The 18,155-nt window shown below is 48.8% G+C and overlaps 2 protein-coding genes across 2 annotated transcripts; both read left to right on the top strand.

Annotated features, from left to right (window-relative positions):
* The first annotated feature begins 2,538 nt into the window (after positions 1–2,538).
* On the top strand, positions 2,539–13,132 carry NDUFS2 (NADH:ubiquinone oxidoreductase core subunit S2). The gene is made up of 14 exons (XM_047784087.1): positions 2,539–2,858; positions 3,651–3,757; positions 6,828–7,018; positions 8,817–8,937; positions 9,124–9,236; positions 9,485–9,559; positions 9,738–9,815; positions 9,947–10,032; positions 10,234–10,353; positions 11,480–11,609; positions 12,160–12,255; positions 12,432–12,515; positions 12,647–12,704; positions 12,903–13,132. The coding sequence occupies exons 1-14, from the start codon at positions 2,764–2,766 to the stop codon at positions 12,938–12,940; spliced, it is 1,392 nt and encodes a 463-aa protein (XP_047640043.1). The 5' UTR covers positions 2,539–2,763; the 3' UTR covers positions 12,941–13,132.
* Positions 13,133–13,644: 512 nt separating this feature from the next.
* Positions 13,645–17,624, top strand: FCER1G (Fc epsilon receptor Ig). Its single transcript, XM_047784088.1, has 5 exons — positions 13,645–13,816; positions 16,341–16,432; positions 16,595–16,630; positions 17,084–17,104; positions 17,266–17,624. Exons 1-5 carry the CDS (start codon positions 13,768–13,770, stop codon positions 17,326–17,328), a joined length of 261 nt encoding a protein of 86 aa, XP_047640044.1. The 5' UTR covers positions 13,645–13,767; the 3' UTR covers positions 17,329–17,624.
* Positions 17,625–18,155: the final 531 nt, after the last annotated feature.

Here is an 18,155-nt window from a genome sequence, read left to right as displayed (position 1 = left end):
ATCCTCATGGATCCTAGTCGGGTTCGTTAACCACTGAGCCACGAAGGGAACTCCCAGAATGAGTCTGTTTAGAATGGACACATAGAGCCAGCAGAGAACAAGGCGGGAGGGGTTAACAACTTTTCCTTTTATAGAAGGAAGATCCAGGGTGGCACCTCCTCTTCTCTAATGTTTCTTCTCTCCCTCAGGCTCCCCCTTCCTGAGTTACCACTCCCCTCCCCGCCCCCTCCCAAGCCCAAACAGCCATTCCGCCTTCATTCCCCCCAGGGCTCCCCCTCCCCACTTCCTGACTCCCCATTTCTCTGGCCCAGCTCCCAGTAGCTTCCCCCAGGCTCTTGGCCCTGCTCCTACCCACTCCCAACTGCCCTAAGCCCTCCCTCAGCCTCAAGTCAGCCAACCCCCAGCACAGGAAAGACTTGCTCTCTCAGGAACCCAGATGTACCCTGTGCCAATCCATCAGAGGGAATCCCCACTTGGTTCCCCCTTTGGGCCCCACCTTGTCCTAAGAACCCAGTGGTTCCTGGAATATCTAGTAATCTTTTACTTCTCATTCCCCATGGGACAGGGAGAGGGTGGATGCAGCACTGTGTACACAGGAATTTTACGGTACTGAGAGAAATAGGAACCCCATGCCTGGGATGGAGAGAGTGCTTGAGGAGGAAGAGGTGATGTTAAGGAAAGGAAGTAAATTGATTCTGTCGGTTCTGGACTAGAGAGAACTCAGCAAAGAAGTCTTGGGGCTGGACTCTCAAGGCAAGGAAGCAAAGGGTTCAGAAGTAGGGGCAATTTCCGCTCACCCCATGCTATGGCCACTCCTTTCCCCAGGATATCCCCAGGAAGGAGAGTATACTCAGCACTTTCCTTTCCCAGAGGTGGACCACCTGCCCCTGCCCCCATTCCTCTATTCACTCTCTGCCTTGTCACCTCCTGTCTACCACATCACATCCGCCAGAATACTTCCTTATCTACTCCCTTCCTGTTCAAGTCTCTAATACCTGCCCTGGTGCCCATCAATTCCTGTATCACCCACCCCTTTCTGACTGCCAGATCCACTTCTTGACCTGCTATGTGCCCTGACCTTGGTCCTCAGTGGAGGGGGTTGGTGCTGTAGGAGTCAGACAAAGGATGGGAGACCAGAAGGGGCAGGGGCAAGAGGAGCTATCACCAGAGGACTCTTACTGCCCCTTTCCACCACCCCCCCCCCCCCGATCTGAAATGAGGACAAAGGGGGTGACTAAGCAGTGAGAGACAAAGGGCCTTAGAGTCATAGCAGCAGTGTGTGTGGGGGGTATTGGCAGCAGGGAACAGGCACAAAAGATGCAGTGTCCTAGGCAGCTCCCCCCCACCCCGCCAGGATCCCTCACCCTAGTTCCAACTCCAGTTGCCCCCAGGGCCGAGCAGCCCAGAGTCTACCCTGACTTCTAGGCTGGATTAGGGCAAATAAATGCAGTCCCCCACATTGTCCTCTCTCACGATCACCACATTCATTGTTTCAGCTATACAGGGAAAGAAGGCCCAGGGAGAGGGTGGGGAATGAGGGAGGCAGAGACGCAGAGCCTCTGCCTGGCTCTATGGGGTCTGCCAGTCTGCCCAGGTCCCAGTCAGTTCTCACAGCCAGGGATATGGCCCCACCCTTTGGTACAGTTCCCATTAGGTCAACTCCCAGGCTGGAAGTCTGGCTTTCCCCTTTCCGTGTAGCTAAGAATTCCCTGTCTCTGCCATTCTCCTGGCCTGTCTGCCTCACCCTGCTACACTGCTGCACTGCTGGTGGGCTGTGGCCCAGGGACGCTGTCTCGGGGAGATCTCGGGAAGGCCTCTTTCCAGGCCCCAAGTGGGAGGGATGTGCAGAACTCAATGGGTGGCCCAGTCGGAGCTGGCTTTGGAAGCAGAAAGAACAGGAACCTGCTCCAAAGTTGGAAAACTCTTCTTTGTCTCTTCCACATAGAATTGGGATCAGACTGCTGGTGGTACTACTTTTCTATGCTCTTGGCCAGGACTGAGACTGAGTCAGAAAGATGTGAGGTAAAAGAGTCTGACTGGGATAGAAGTCAGGTATGAGGCATCGCTAAGGGCACTTCCTGGGTCTGTAATTCTGGAGCTTCTGGAAGCCCTGCAGATGTCAGGATCACCCATAAGGGACCTCCCCTCCTCAGCTGGGGTGAGGTGGCTCCTACACACTCCAGCAGCCCATTCCAATGCTAGTGGCCTTGGCGTCCTACTCTTTTTTCATTTTGGTTTGGCCAGAGCTCTCAGACCCGCCCAGCCCTACTGGAGCCCCTTTCCCCTAACCCATTTAGGCCATCTGGAAATTGGCTGGCTTTTTCTGCTCCGAGTCCTTTGGATTCGGGGCTAGGGAGGGAATTGGCAAAGCCTGGAGCAACCCCAGAAGGGTAGGGCTACAGCAGCTAGGCAGCCCAGGAGGGGAGAGGGGAAGAGAGTGTGTGCCCAGCCCCGGGAGGGAAGCAGGGCACTTTCCGAGGCGCGCAGACAGATTGGCGAAGGAGCATAGAGGGAGCTATAGCCCGCGGCTGGAACTTAGAAGGGCCAGTCAGGAGAGGTGGAAAGCATCGTCCTCAGCCATGGATATTTAGGCGAAAATGAAGCCCAGGTGCAGAACCCGGATGTCCTCAGGTTGGCTGTCCTGCGACCCCGCCAGCTTCCAAGAGGGCCGCTGCGTTGTGCGAATGGGCGAGAAGCCCACAAGGAGGCGCGCGCGAAGCACTTCCGCCCGGTTCTCCTTCCCGCAGTCTGTGGCGGGGCAAGATGGCGGCGCTCAGAGCACTGTGCAGCCTCCGGGGCGTCGCGGCCCAAGTGCTGCGGCCCGGGGCTGGGGCCCGACTGCCGATTCAGCCTAGCAGGTGAGACCAAGGGAAGCCCTCGATACGCCGTCCCTAGGGCTAGGGTTCCCCGAGTCTGGGGACTCCGCGGACCCTGTGACCCCTTAGGAAAGAATGACCCAGGCCCGTGACCCTTCGCCCAGGCCTGCTCTCTCGGGCTCCAGGATCCAGCGGCACCTGTTCTGTCAGAGGGAGGAAAGAGAGTCTTGAGCTCCGTCTGCTAGGGGTGAAATCAGTTGGAGGGAGACTCTGCCCTTCAGCGTTAGTGATAATGTCACTCTCCCCTTTTTGTGCTACTGCTTTTCGCAGACCCCATCAGGGGTGGGCTGCAACTGGTAAGAAGGCTCCTTAGGCGCTGTGGAAGAAGAGGAAAGCACCTCTGATGGTCTTAAAGGAGTAGCATAAACCAAGAACCGCGGGTTGGCACCAGTGCATCACTCTCACCATACTTGAACAGAGCCAAGGAGCCAGCATGCCCAACCCCCCTTTCTATTCCTACTCTTTGATTGACCTTGAATAAACACCGTATTTACCAGGATGGGAATATGAATATGGCCAGAATTTAAAGGAGCTGGGAACCCTAACTTTGCATGCACAGGGATGATGGGTGAAGTGATTCTGGGAATAAGTTTTTAGTAAGAGTGGAATCTCTGGAGTTCCAGCTTGCTCTGCCAAAGCTACATAACTCTTTGCCAGTGACTTGGCATTGAAGAATCCAAGACACCCTTCCCTGGGCCCACTTGAAAGTGATGGGAACAGAGGAACCAAGCACCTGTCAGGCCCTTTGTCTAGGATCTGTTATTACCTCCCCAGAGGGGCTCGGCAATGGCAGCCAGATGTGGAATGGGCAGAGCAGTTTGGGGGAGCTGTCATGTACCCCACTAAGGAAACAGCCCACTGGAAACCTCCACCTTGGAATGGTAAGTGCCCAGAGCCACAGTCTCAACCTATACCCCTCTCTGTCCCCAAGCTGACGCGTAAGTGCTTTTGAGCTCTGTTTTAGGCAAATTTTAGCCCCAGTCCTTTTTACTTCTTTAACCTCGCAACTCAGCAAACATGGTAATAGTGATAATAGAAGTTATTTGTCAAATATGACATTTCAGGAGAAAAGAACAAATAGGTCCCATCAAACCCCTGAAGGTTCCTACCAAATCTGTATCTTTAGCTTCACCTTTTTCCAGAGGTTCAGTCTCCCCTAGACACCTCCCTCTAGACAAGGTGACTTTCCCACTGGCACCCAAATGGAACCCGACGGAATACAATACATTTTTCCCCATCAAAACTAGCTCTTCCTCATGATTTTTTTTTTCCTTATATGGAAGTTCCTGGGCTAGGGTTCGAGTCAGCTGCAGCCACAGCAACACAGGATCCAAGATGCATCTGCGACCTATGCTGCGGGTTTCAGCAGCTTGTGGCAATGCTGGATCCTTAACCCAAGGAGGGAGGCCAGGGATTGAACCTGCATCCTCATGGACACCATGTTGGGTTTTTAACACTCTGAGCCACAACAGGAACTCCTGTGATTTAAAAAATTTTTTTTTGGGGGGGGTCTTTTTGCTATTTCTTGGGCCGCTCCTGCGGCATATGGAGGTTCCCAGGCTAGGGGTCTCATTGGAGCTGTAGCCTCCGGCCTACGCCAGAGCCACAGCAACGCAGGATCCGAGCCGCGTCTGCAACCTACACCACAGCTCACGGCAACGCCGGATCGTTAACCCACTGAGCAAGGGCAGGGACCGAACCCGCAACCTCATGGTTCCTAGTCGGATTCGTTAACCACTGCGCCACGACGACGGGAACTCCTGATTTAAAATTTTGATCAGTGACTCCCCCATTCTCCTAATCCTTCAGGATTGAAACTTTTTAATCATCTATCTTTGGCTCTTTCTTCTCTTTTGCCCTCTATATCTATGTCCAGTAAGTCACCAAACCATGCAAATTCTTTTTTTTTTTTGCAAATTCTTTAATAACATTATACATCTGGTTATCTCCCTTTCTTTCTTGTTCAGATTTGTTTTGTATTAGACTGTGATTATTTTAGGAGTCTCTTTGCTGTGTTCCTGCCACTGATCTTGTCTCCCTCCAACTATCCTATACAATGTCATTGCCTTCATCTTCCCCAAGCATCATTTTACCATGGCATTCATTCTTTTGTTCAAAAACCTTCAAAGGCACTTCCAGTTACCTTTCAAAAATTTAACTGTAACAACAGCTTAGTAGTTACCATATGCTAAGTGTTTTTGTTTATTTAGTCTTTACAACAACTCTATGAGAGTGATACAAACATTATCCCAATTTTGAGGAAATGATGGTGTAGGGAGATTAAAACGTGATCAGTGACATAAGTGGATTTGTACACAGGTCTGACTCCAAAGATTGTGGAGGAGAATTTTGGTTGCAAAGGTAGACTCTGGTTTGAGAGTCCATTTACCAATGAATAAGGCACCTACTATATAGCATTATTGTAAGGATTGAATGAGATGCTAGTAACATAAACCACTTAGTGTAGTGACGGGCCTGTTGCTAAGTCTTCCGTAAGTGTCGTTAATAAAAATACTGATAATTGAACCACTACCCCCTACTGCCTGCCAACACTAATCTGTCTCTTGGCAGATAAGAGTTCCACAGATACTTACTTCCTTGTTTCTAAGATTTGACCTGTGTTCATTCCATAGCCTGGGATGCCTCTTCTCTCTGCCTGTCTGAATCATTCCCTGTATTTAACAACTCAGATCTTGTGTCCATGAGGTTTTCACAGTGTTCTTTCCTTCCTTTAAGTACTTAAGGGTTAAACTTACTTGGCAACTTGTAAATTTCATGTTTTGCTAGTTCTCACATGTGCTTATTTCCCAAATTAAATTGTAAGCCTCTTAAGGGTAAAAACTGTCATTGAGCAACAGTAAGAATTAAGTATACATTTTCTGATCAGTTGGTCATTCATCAAATAGATCTGGAGAGCAGTGTATTTTAGTGGTTAAGGGTGTGGAGTCTGGAGCTGACCAGGCCAAGTTAAATTATGGCTCTGCCACCTAACTAACTCTGTGAGAATTCATGTATCCTTTCTGGCCTCAAGTTCTCTAGTAAGACGAGGATAATGATAGAATCAACTACTCATATGGTTTTTGAGAAAATTAATTAAAATAAATGCTTAGAGTAGTGCATATATTAGGGACTGATATATATGTATATATATTTAAAAGTATTTTGGGAGACATGGAGAGGGTGAGATTGCTGGTTTCTCTCATCAGAAAGTTTAGATCCGGAGTTCCCGTTGTGGCTCAGTGGTTAATGAGCCTGACTAGGATCCTTGAGGATGAGGGTTTGTTCCCTGGCCTTGCTCAGTGGGTTAAGTATCTGGTATCCCCGTGAACTGTGGATCTGGTGTTGCTGTGGCTGCGGTGCAGGCCGGCAGCTGTAGCTCTGATTCAACCCCTAGCGTGGGAATCTCCATATGCTGCCAATGCGGCCCTAAAAAGCAAAAAAAAAAAAAAAAAAAGAAAGAAAGAAAGAAAGAAAAGAAAAGAAAAAGAAAAAAAGAAAGTTTAGATCTCCCTCCCCTTTTTCCCATCTAATGGTCTTCTTCCTGGTTATGTTAAAGATTAAGGAATTGGGGATTTCCCCTTTTGGCTCAGTGTGTTAAGAGCCTGACTAGTAGCCATGATGATATGAGTTTGATCTCTGGCCTTGTTTAGTGGGTTAAGGATCTGGCATTGCTGCAAGCTGCGGTGTAGTTCACAGATGAGGCTCAGATTTGGTGTTGCTATGGCTGTGGTGTAGGCCTCAGCTGCAGCTCTGATTCAACCCCTACCCTGGGAACTTCTTTATGCCACAGTGCAGTCCTTAAAATTAAAAAAAAAAAAAAAAAAGATTAGGAAATTGTCAGAGTATGGAATGGTGAGATGGAATGTTTATATGGAAATGCTGACTTCTTGTTGTCTCTTGGGGGATCTCAAGGGAATTACTATTGGCCCAACTATTTCCCACTTCTCTCAGATGTGGACCCTCCAAAGGACACATTGGTGTCGAACCTGACCCTGAACTTTGGGCCCCAGCACCCAGCAGCCCATGGAGTCCTGCGGCTAGTGATGGAACTGAGTGGGGAGATGGTGCGGAAGTGCGATCCTCACATTGGGCTGCTGCACCGAGGCACTGAGAAGCTCATTGAATACAAGACCTATCTGCAGGTGTGGAGGGTGAACAAGGGCCTATCGACAGGACCTGGGGATACTTTAGCCTGGGACTTTGCCAATTTGCTGACCCAAAACCTCAGGGGAGGAGGGTGTTGAGGGGGAGTTGTATAAACCAAGGTTATAACGATAGTTTTGGTTGGGAGGATGAAGGGATGTGGCAAGGGATGCTTGACTTAAGTCATCCAGGTTTGGTTTATCCAACAAAATGCTTTGAAGGTGTTCCCTTCATGGCTCAGGGGTTAACAAACCTGACTAGGATCCATGAGGATACAGGTTCGATCCCTGGCCTTGCTTAGTGGGTTACGGATCTGACGTTGCCATGAGCTGTGGTATAGGTCGAAGATACGGCTTGCATCCCGAGTTGCTGTGGCTGTGGTGTAGGCTGGCGGCTACAGCTCTGATTGGACCCCTAGCCTGGGAACCTCCAAATGCCGTCACTGCAGCCCTAAGATAGCAACAAAAAAGAAAGAAAGAAAAAAAGAAATGTTTTGGATCCACAGCTACACTCCCAGCTTTTCTCTGGCTGACTTTTGGCTGGCCCTTTTACCCTTACTCTAGTGCCTCAGTTTCCCTGCTCTTATATCATACTAGCACGTCAAAGCTGATGTCCCTGGGGTCAGGGAAAGTGGGGGAAACGTCAGCTCCTTAGGATTAAGAACTGATTCTGGTATCTTCCAGCTGTCTAAGGTTGTTTTCGAAATACTCAGTGAGTCAGAATGACCGGGAGGGAGTTCGTGACAGAGTTTGCCGTTATTGGGAGAACTCCTTGACCCAAGTAGTAAGGGTCAGATTTGCAGAAATTGGATCTGGAGTTTTTTTCTTACTGTCATGAAGAAAGGTCTTGATAACAGAGGATGATGGGCTTAGGACTTAGAACCCAGTGACTAGAATGTGATTTCCCCAGAGATTCCAGGCGATGGTGGTGACTCTTGGAGTCCCTGGAGTTAACCATCGTAGCATTATCCCACGTCACAGTGACATCAGGACAAGAACTGGCTGTCCCAAATAGAGGCATCTTAGCCCCACCTCCTTCCTGGAAGCCGAAGCTGCTTCAGCAGACAGCTGGGACTTAGCTTTCTTGGTATTCCGGGGAAGAACTGTTTCTACCTGACTGTTCCCACAGAAACAAACCCCATCCGTCTTGGTGCTATTTCTTAATATCCTCCTAGGACTGATTACTTTTCTCCATCAATATCTCAGAGAGGCGTTCTTTGACAGGGGCGTCGCTTGGCCCAGAAGGCTTAGTTGGCATTGGGTGTGCTGGAGACAGCTCATACTGGCTGTCAAGACAGACTGTTAAATTTTCAGGAATTTTGTGAGCCAGTTGTGAAACACAGCCGCTCTTAAATTGCATTAGCTTGCAATGTAATACATATTAAAAACCAGATATTTTAAAATTTTATATATTAAAAATTAAAATCCATGGCTTCATTATTTTACTACATTTTTCTTTGCTATGCTTTTGAGGTATTATTTACTTTTATCATATCTGTATAGGGGATATACTGTATAATGGTGTACTACTCTGCTCAGTTCTGTGTTGAGTTATGTAATGTTGGTAGTTTAAAACAGAAACTGGTGGGAGTATTTTCACCATGGAAATTGGCAGATGTGACAAATCAGGGTTCCCCCACCCTTACCCCTACATTGTTTCATCCTTGCTAAGGCTCCTGAGTCTGGGAAGGCTTATGCAGCTCTGATCTCTGATGCCCACTGAGAACAGTTCTTCTTGCAGCCAGACTGAGGGTTCCTGAGTCTGTTAGATGTGATCCAGAGTCCTTTCTCTGCCCAGGCCCTTCCATACTTTGACCGGCTAGACTATGTGTCCATGATGTGTAACGAACAGGCCTATTCACTGGCGGTGGAGAAGTTGCTCAACATCCAGCCTCCTCCTCGGGCACAGTGGATCCGAGGTATGCCCCATCCTCTTCTTCTCGTGGCCTACTGTGAGTACAGCGCAGTGCCTCTCCCAACTGCCCCCGTCTTAGGAGCTTTGAACCTGAGCTTAGTAAACAGACCTTAGGCTCTGCCCAGAATGACTCTGTCAGCCTGGATCCTTGGCTCCCATATCCTTCTCTTCTTGTCTTCACCTGCTGCAGTGCTCTTTGGAGAAATCACACGACTTTTGAACCACATCATGGCTGTGACCACACATGCCCTGGATATCGGGGCCATGACACCTTTCTTCTGGATGTTTGAAGAAAGGGAGAAGGTATGAGAAGGAGGAAAGGGAAGGAGGTAAAGGAGATAGAGAAGGTATGAGGGAAAGAGTAAAAGGAGAACATAGGGAGAACACTTATGGGGAGAAGGTATACTTAACCTGGCTTATATTCTTAAGGAGTCCTGTGTCATGAGCGGTTGGTTGGGCATAAGAAGGCGAGGGGTGGGGGAGTAGACCACCATGTTGTTGGACTTAGGGGCCCAGGACTTTGTCACTGATTCTCAGTGTTTCCCATCTAGATGTTCGAGTTCTATGAGCGAGTGTCCGGAGCTCGCATGCATGCTGCTTACATCCGTCCAGGAGGCGTGCACCAGGTGAGCAGGCTCCCCTGCCTCCCTTAGCTTCCAGCCAATGCCTATATCCTCTATGGCCACTGGAGGGCAGCCCTGGCCAATGAAAATGCTGACCCTGAAGCCCTGAGGGGAGGCTGAGTTGGCTCTCCTTGGTGGAGGCTGAGCTGAACTCACTATCCATCCTCCATTTGTCTTCTAGGACCTACCCCTTGGGCTTCTGGATGACATTTATGAGTTTTCTAAGAACTTCTCTTTTCGGATTGATGAGTTGGAGGAGGTAAGGGCAGGGAGTGGGAAAACTCCCTCTTTTCCTCCAAGAAGGGTTTTATTCCCCAGTTGTGAAGAAAGAGAGAAGTGTTTGAAAAGTGTTTTGAAGAGTGTTCACACACCAGCTTTCTTGATCAACAGATGCTGACCAACAATAGGATCTGGCGAAATCGGACAGTCGACATTGGGGTTGTCACAGCGGAAGACGCACTTAACTATGGTTTTAGGTGGGAGGAATAAGACTTCTGTCCTTAGGGATGGGTGGATTCCAGCTTAACACCTTGGCTTCTGGTGTGGCCTTCCTTGCCATGCCAAGTTTGTATCCCATGCCCAGAGTGTGAGGGAGGGAGGGAGGGGAGACTAAGGAAGAGAGCATGCTCCTCTCTTGGTTTGTGGAAAGTGACTCTTGGTCCCATTATACTCTACAGTGGGGTGATGCTCCGGGGTTCAGGCATCCAGTGGGACCTGCGGAAGACCCAGCCCTATGACGTTTATGACCAGGTGGAGTTTGATGTTCCTATTGGCTCTCGAGGTGACTGCTATGATAGGTGAGGCCCAGATCCTTTCTTAGCTCGTTGTCCAGTTAGTCTCCCCTATCTAACTTTTCTCTTGTCTACTTTCTTCTTTCTCATATTTTCCAGTATCTATTGGGGCTCTCGTGTGTGTTAAACTAGGTTGCTTTTCAAAGCACTGTCACATATGCAACATCTTATTTTACCCTTACATTTTCCTTATGTCTTAGATGGAACTAGTTTTGACTGCATCTTGTAGCTGAGAGAGCTGAAGCATAAGAGTTAAAGATTAGCTTGGAATTACTCTATTAGTAATGCTTGAGACTCAAATCCTCCTGATCCAGTGCTCTTTTCCACTAGATTCTAAGCTTAAAATTCCATTCCTCCTTACTGACCCCAAGTAAAATTTGCAACTGTTTTCTTCCTTCTTCTTCCCTCTTTTTTTTTTTTTTTTTTGGTTTGCTTTTTAGGGCCACACCTATAGCATATGGAAGTTCCCATGCTAGGAATTGGAGCTGCAGCTGCTGGCCTCTGCTACAGCCACAGCAACACAGGATCCAAGCCAAGTCTGCAACCTACACCACAGCTCACAGCAGCATGGGATCCTGAACCCACTGAGTGAGGCCAGGGATCGAACCTGCGTGCTCCTGGATACTATTTGGATTCGTTTCTGCTGCTCCACAACGGGAATCCTGAAGCTGTTTTCTTTTTGAGTCATTTTGACTCTTCTGTTCTATACTCCAAAAGATGTTTGAGAGGATAATTCAAGAGGGAAATACTACAGGACATGGTTTGAGAAAACTAGGAGATTTGGGGAAGGGCCTAGTACTAGAATTAGAACACTAGGTTTTATGTGGGTGATCAGGCCAAGCAGACATGTAACAGGAGAAGAGAACAAGGAAAGTTACCTGGCACTATTGAGTTCAGCCAAAGGCATCCTCCCAGCCTTATATCTGATCCTCTTACTGCTCTTCTCTTTTTTTCCCCTTTTTCTTTTTGGCCTCCTCAGTGGCACGTGGAAGTTTCCCAGCCAGGGATCACACCTACACCATGGCAGCGACCTGAGCCACAGCAATGACAACACCAGATCCTTAACCTGCTGAGCCACAAGGGGACTCCTTACTGCTCTTCCCTTGCTCTGAGTCTGTCTTATCTACATCAGGTACCTGTGTCGGGTGGAGGAAATGCGCCAGTCCCTTCGAATCATCTCACAGTGTCTGAACAAGATGCCTCCCGGGGAGATCAAGGTTGATGATGCCAAAGTGTCTCCACCTAAACGCGCAGAGATGAAGGTTGGCTATAGGAAGGGAGAAAAGAGGTTTTGCAAAGAGGGCAGCATCTGGGGAAGATATCTTTGGATTAAGTCCTACTTTGCAGTTTTTCTTTTTTAAAGAATTCACTGTATAAGATTCTTAACCTCCCATAGCCTTCTCTCTTTTCATATCTTCTCTGCTCTCTGACTTATATTTGAGAATTTTGTTTCCATGGGAGGTAGAGATGATTTTCGGTGTGGGAAGACCTGCTGTACAGTTTCTTTGTTTGTCTGTTTGTTAGCTTTTTAGGGCCACACCCGTGGCATATGAAGGTTCCCAGGCTAGGGGTCTGTTCGGAGCCACAGCTGCCGGCCACAGCCACAGCCACAGCAAGACTGGATCCAAGCCTCGTCTGCAGCCTACACCACAGCTCATGGTAACGCTGGATCCTTAACCCACTGAGCGAGGGCAGAGATCAAACCTGCAACCTCATGGTTCCTAGTTGGATTCGTTTCCGCTGAGCCATGACAGGAACTCCCTGCTGTAGTTTGAATCTGGTTTATTGATGCTCCCTTTTTCTTCTTTCCAGACTTCTATGGAGTCACTGATTCATCACTTTAAGTTGTATACTGAGGGCTACCAAGTACCTCCAGGGGCCACATACACTGCCATTGAGGCTCCTAAGGTGAGGAGAAGAGGGGAAGGAAAAGACAGTACGTGGAGTAGGTGACCGAAGGTAGATGTTCAAATAAATGCTTGTTCATCTTTGAGAGAGAGGACATGAGGGTGAATAGAGGTTTTGTTGGCAGAGAAAAATGTTCTTCCTGTTAATGGAGGCAACCAACCTTCTTCCTTGGACAGGGAGAGTTTGGGGTGTACCTGGTGTCTGATGGCAGCAGCCGCCCTTATCGATGCAAGATCAAAGCTCCTGGTTTTGCTCACTTGGTAAGAACCAGTCCCAACGATATGAATCCAGTAATTAAATGACCTTGGTTGAGATTTTTATGACCTTTCGTTCTTTCTCCTCCCACCCTGCTAATCTTGCCTAACGTTATTGCTGTCTTAAATCTTTCTAGGCTGGTTTGGACAAGATGTCTAAGGGACACATGTTGGCGGACGTCGTTGCCATCATAGGTACAAGGCCTGTTGTGTAGTAGAGGCGTTCTGGGCAAAGGAGTTTGGGACTCCGACTGGGGGCAGGAACTGAATGCTTCCTGTACAGCATTGCTAAGACTATGGGCATAGACTCAAATCCTCAGTGTCCTGGGCACAGTAATGAGTTCTAGATCCTTGGTAACATCACTTTTTTTTCCTCCTCCCCTGACCCCTCAGGTACCCAAGATATTGTGTTTGGAGAAGTAGATCGGTGAGCAGGGGAGCAGCATTGGCTCTCCCCACCTACACACTCCATCTGCGGAGCTTGTCTGTCGTTGGAAGTGGATGGGACTGTGTATGTATGTGTGTATCCATGTACATAAATGCTTAGCTATTAGGCTTTCTGTGCATGTACTGGAAAAGGAGAAATTATAATAAATTAGCCATCTTCTGGCCCCATGCCCAAACTTCTGCTCTGTCTTTCTTAGTATCTTATTGTCTTTGACTTTGATGGGAAATTTATGAGTGTTTGTTAACCCTCCATTTCTCCATTAGACTCAGTGCTTAGCAGTTTTTCCTGTTTATCTCCACCCCCTTTTCTGACTCTTGTCTTTTCCACTTCTCCATTCCCCATTTCCTCTTTTCCCCTCACTTCCTCACTGCCTAAGCCGTGCTCCCCACACTAATTGGTAAATTCCTTGGGTCAGGACAGGGTACAGAGTTTCAGGTGGGGGAGAAAGGGACTATCACGGGGCCTTAGGGAATCTCGAGGGGCAGTTGGTTACAGCTCTATCTCTGCGCAGGGCTGGAGTGAGATGGCGGGTTTAGATAGCCTTTCCTGATCACGGGAGTCCCTTTCTGTGGTAGCAGGGGCTTGGTCGCTGAAGGACAGAGGCATAAGAGCCCAGATCTAGCTCTCTTGGCTGGCCCTTCCGGGAGCCGCCCGATCTCTAATGCAGGAAGGGGAAGGGGCCAGAGCTCGGAGGAAGGCGTGGCAGGAAGGGGGGAACTCTGTGGTCAGGGAACCACTCACAGAGCACAGCTGCAGAGTGCTGTCAGTGTGTGCGATTCCTGGCTCTCGGCCCCTCAGTCCCTGCCCAAGATGATTCCAGCAGTGGTCTTGCTCTTACTCCTTTTGGTTGAACAAGCAGGTGAGAGGGTTTGGTGAGGGAGAGTGAGCTGAGCTCTGGGGGTGGGAATCAAGGGCTTGAGTCTGAGGGCCGAGGCAGGGACATATAGAGGAAGGCTGGCACTGGGAAGACGGGCACAGAGACCCTGAGGGAACTGAAATTGGAATCGTTGTTCTCTCTCCTTTCTTGTCCCTTTTTCTTTCAGGACTGATATAAGCCTAAGGCTTCAGTTTGGCAGAGGAGGGGAGTGGTTGTATGACATGAAAAGCTGGTCTGGGGAGTTCCCATTGTGGCTCAGTGATTAATGAATCTGACTGGGAACCATGAGGTTGCGGGTTCGATCCCTGGCCTCCCTCAGTGGGTTAAGGATCCAGCGTTGCCATGAGCTGTGGTATAGGTCGCAGATGTGGCTCAGATCGCACGTTGCTGTGGCTGTGGCGTAGGCCGGCGGCTACAGCTCCGATTGGACCCCTAGCCTGAGAACCTCCATATGCCATGGGTGTGGCCCTAGAAAAAGACAAAAAAAGAAAAGAAAAGTTGGTCTGGAGGAAAACTCCATTTCCCATGATTAGCATTTTCTGTGGGGTGTCTTTGGTCTGTCCATTGGGAGCTGATCTCCAGCTGGTTAAGTAATTTTTCTTTTCTTTCTTTTTTTTTTTTTTTTTTTGTCTTTTTGCCATTTCTTGGGCGGCTCCCGAGGCATATGGAGGTTCCCAGGCTGGGGGTTGAATAGGAGCTGTAGCCGCTGGCCTATGCCAGAGCCACAGCAACGCGGGATCCGAGCCACGTCTGCAACCTACACCACAGCTCACAGCAACACTGGATCCTTAACCCACTGAGCGAGGCCAGCGATCGAACCCACAACCTCATGGTTCCTAGTCAGATTCGTTAATCACTGCGCCACGACGGGAACTCCAGTTAAGTAATTTTTACAAAGCCCCCTTTAGGAAGGCAGGGCCCTGTCCTTGTGTTGAGCGGGGCAAGAATAGTCAAAAGTGACTGTTGTTTCTTTCTTTTTTTTGTGATTGCTATTTCTATGGGTCATCACAAAGACACCATTTTGTCAACAGCTGGTAAGAGGGTGGGTGGGCAGCATAATGCCCAGTTCTAGAGAGCTGAGCATCGGCTGAGAACTTGAGGCAGAAATGGAAGTTCTCTGCAGCTCTGAGGCTCCAGTCATTCTCTGAACTCTCACTTCTTACTCTCTGGGTTGTCTGTGTGTATGTGTTTTTTGTTTTTGTTTTTAAACTTCAATTTTTTTTTTTTTTTCTGTTTGACTCAAAAAAATTTATCAAAGTACCGTTGATTTACGTTGTTGTGTCTGTGTTTTGAAGAGGGATAGTTGCAGCTGGGGTCTAGGGAGGAAGAATTAGTGAAACTTAAGGGAAAGTGAGGAAATGAAAAGAGACTGACTGGGATGGACTTCCACCAGCCCAGCGGTGAAGGTGGAGGGAAGGACTAAGTGAGCGGCCAGCCCGCTGCCATGAGATGAGAGAGCAGGGCCTCTGAGGCATGAAAGAGAGGGTACAGACTCTGAAAGCAGAAAACCTGGATTTGATTTCCAGCTCTGTCACTTAACTCTGCGGCCCAAAGGAGTTACTTAGCTTTTCTGAGCCTCGGTTTTGTCATCTACAAAATGGAGGTGATGTTTCCCTCACAGGGTTGTTTTGAGATTTAGGTAATAACGTGTGTGAAAGAACGTCACGGAATAAAATCTGCTATACTGATACCACATTCCTGTGAGAACTTCTGATAGGCGTCGGAGCAGATAGAGGCTGGAAGCCAGACTTCATTGGGTTTTTTTTAGTTGCACAAAACTTCCTCTCTCAGTGGCCCACAGTGAGTAAGTAAAAGGGCAGAGTACACAGAGCTGGAATCCATGTAGCTTGGGCTCATTCCCTTGAGCCTGGGCTAAGCTCGCTCACTCGGCCTTGTGTGCAGAGCCGTCAGTATACATAAGGCCAAGGAAAGTAGGCACCTTATTTTTACATATTTAAGTGTCTTATGAGGGGATAGAAAGTAATGTGGCAAAAACTAGATGACCAATAATAGAGCGATTGCCTTCCCCCCTTTCTTAGCTCACATCCTTCCTGTCCAGCCCTCAGCCACAGGTCACAGGACTTAGCAGAGACACCCCTGTGGTTTCTTTGCTGAAATTTGTCACTGTTCCCCCCTCCCCGGGTTGAGGTTTTGGTCTTAGCCCAGTGAACTTAAATGGGTCCCTTGAGGGCAATGGAGTACTCAATTGTGCCTGAGGAACCCACTGTGCTGAAAAGAGAGAGTCGGGGGCTGAGGAGGAGGTCAACTCTCAATACCTCTAAGTACCATTCCAACAGAACCCTTCATATGTCCTGTCCTACCCCTACTATCTTAGGCTGAGGGAGAAGTGACAGAAATAGGACTCCAGAGAGGAAGATGAAGTTTCTTCCCGTGGAGGGTTCCCCTCCAGGTCCCGTCCTACCTCCGAGAGCCCTTTCCTTCTCTCCTCTAAGCACCAGATCTTCCCTGCTGCCCCTGACCCCATGAGTACCCTCTATCCCCTCAGCGGCCCTGGGAGAACCTCAGCTCTGCTATATCCTGGATGCGATCCTCTTTCTATATGGCATTGTCCTCACCCTCCTCTACTGTCGACTCAAGGTAAGGTTGGGGCAGGGTGGGGTGAGGGCTGAAAGGAGAAGTGGGAAGGTGGTGGCAGCATGGCCTCAAGGAGAGGAAATAACAGGTTTCCCCTACAAAGTTGGGAGGGAGGGTGGATGGACCACTAACCTCATCTTTGCTAATGACCTTTCCCTACTCCAGCTCCAGGTGCGAAAGGCAGCTATAGACAGCTATGAGGTATGGACCCTTCCTCAACTGGGTGTCAATTTTTCAGACTCTGAGCCCTTCTGGAACTTTAGCCTTGAAGTCTGAGCCATCTGGGGGGGTCTGGTGTGGGCGGGCATGTGACTCTGGTGCTGGCCTGTATAAGCTTCAGAATCCCCCTCCTACCTCATCCTATCCACTCTGCCACCTAGCCAAGTCACAAGTAAAACATTCAGCAGGTGACGAGGCAGAGTCTAGTGAAGAGTGACAGTGAATATGTGAGCGAGTTGTATGTTGTGTGTATACAAGTGTTTGTGGCCATGTGAGCAAATGTGCATCCATGCTCCAGAGTATCCATGTGAGTGCCCTCTAGCCCAAGGGGGCTAGCCACTCCTGGCCAGATACCTCCCTGCATGGGGAAGAAGATGCTGAGGGGCCCTGGAGGAGGTGTGGGTCTCTAATACCTTGCCATTTCTGTCTCTGCAGAAATCAGACGGCATTTACACGGTAAGTGAACTTGTCTCCTCATCCCCCCACCTCTAGTCCCTGGAAGTCAGCAGAAGATGGTGGCCTTTTGAGTGACCTCTGGCAGGGGTAGGGCCTGTGGGGGTGGATAGGAGGACCTGTGATGGGCCCAAATTCCTGACTATCGTGACCTCTACCTCCAGGGCCTAAGCACCCGGAACCAGGAGACTTATGAGACCCTGAAGCATGAGAAACCACCACAGTAAATTTAGAACAGATGCCCTTTGTCACTTCCTTCTTCCACTTTCCTCTTAGTCCCCGTGTTTGGCACCACATATGCCTCCCTGCCACTAATGCCAGCTGACCCTGTCCCTGTAATGATGCTATGCCCCCATTAATAGGCACCAGTGGTTCCTCCTCCCTGTCAAAGTCCTCAGATGCTCTTCATTAATGTTTGTATTCTTGTCTCACCCCCTTATGGAACCTTCTAAATCTTCCCCATCCCCAACTCCCTCTAAACAATGGGAAGGGACTACCATCAATAAAGCCGCCACAGACTGGACTCTGTTCATTCATTCATTCAACCTATCTTTATTCAGGAGTTCTTGTTGTGGCTCAGCGGTAATGAACCCAACTAGTTAGTATCCGTGAAAACGCAGGTTTGATCCCTGGCCTCGCTCAGTGGGTTAAGGATCCAGCATTGCCATGAGCTGTGCTGTAGTTCTCAGACATGGCTCAGATCTGGCGTTACTGTAGCTGTGGCGTAGGCCATCAGCTACGGCTCAGATCCCTAGCTTGGGAACTTCCATATGCCCTGGGTATGGCCCTTAAAAAAAAAAAAAAAAATACATTTTTTTCAGCTTCTACTAGCCTAGGCTGGATACTGAAGATATTTTGAGTAAGACAAACTCAGTTCCTGACCTTCCAGAACTCATAGTCTAATACTTCAGGGCTGTCTTGCTTGATTGAAGAATGAATGCTAACTGACTGGGAGAAGGTTGAGAACAAGTTCTCTAGCATGGAGGTGATGCAGGGAGTGATGTGTTGAGAATCTAGCCACATTTAGAGACATTCAAACCCAAGGAATGATTTC

Source organism: Phacochoerus africanus, chromosome 6 (assembly GCF_016906955.1).
Source record: "Phacochoerus africanus isolate WHEZ1 chromosome 6, ROS_Pafr_v1, whole genome shotgun sequence".
NCBI classification, from domain to species: domain Eukaryota; kingdom Metazoa; phylum Chordata; class Mammalia; order Artiodactyla; family Suidae; genus Phacochoerus; species Phacochoerus africanus.
This window is presented reverse-complemented; position numbering and strand designations above follow the sequence as displayed.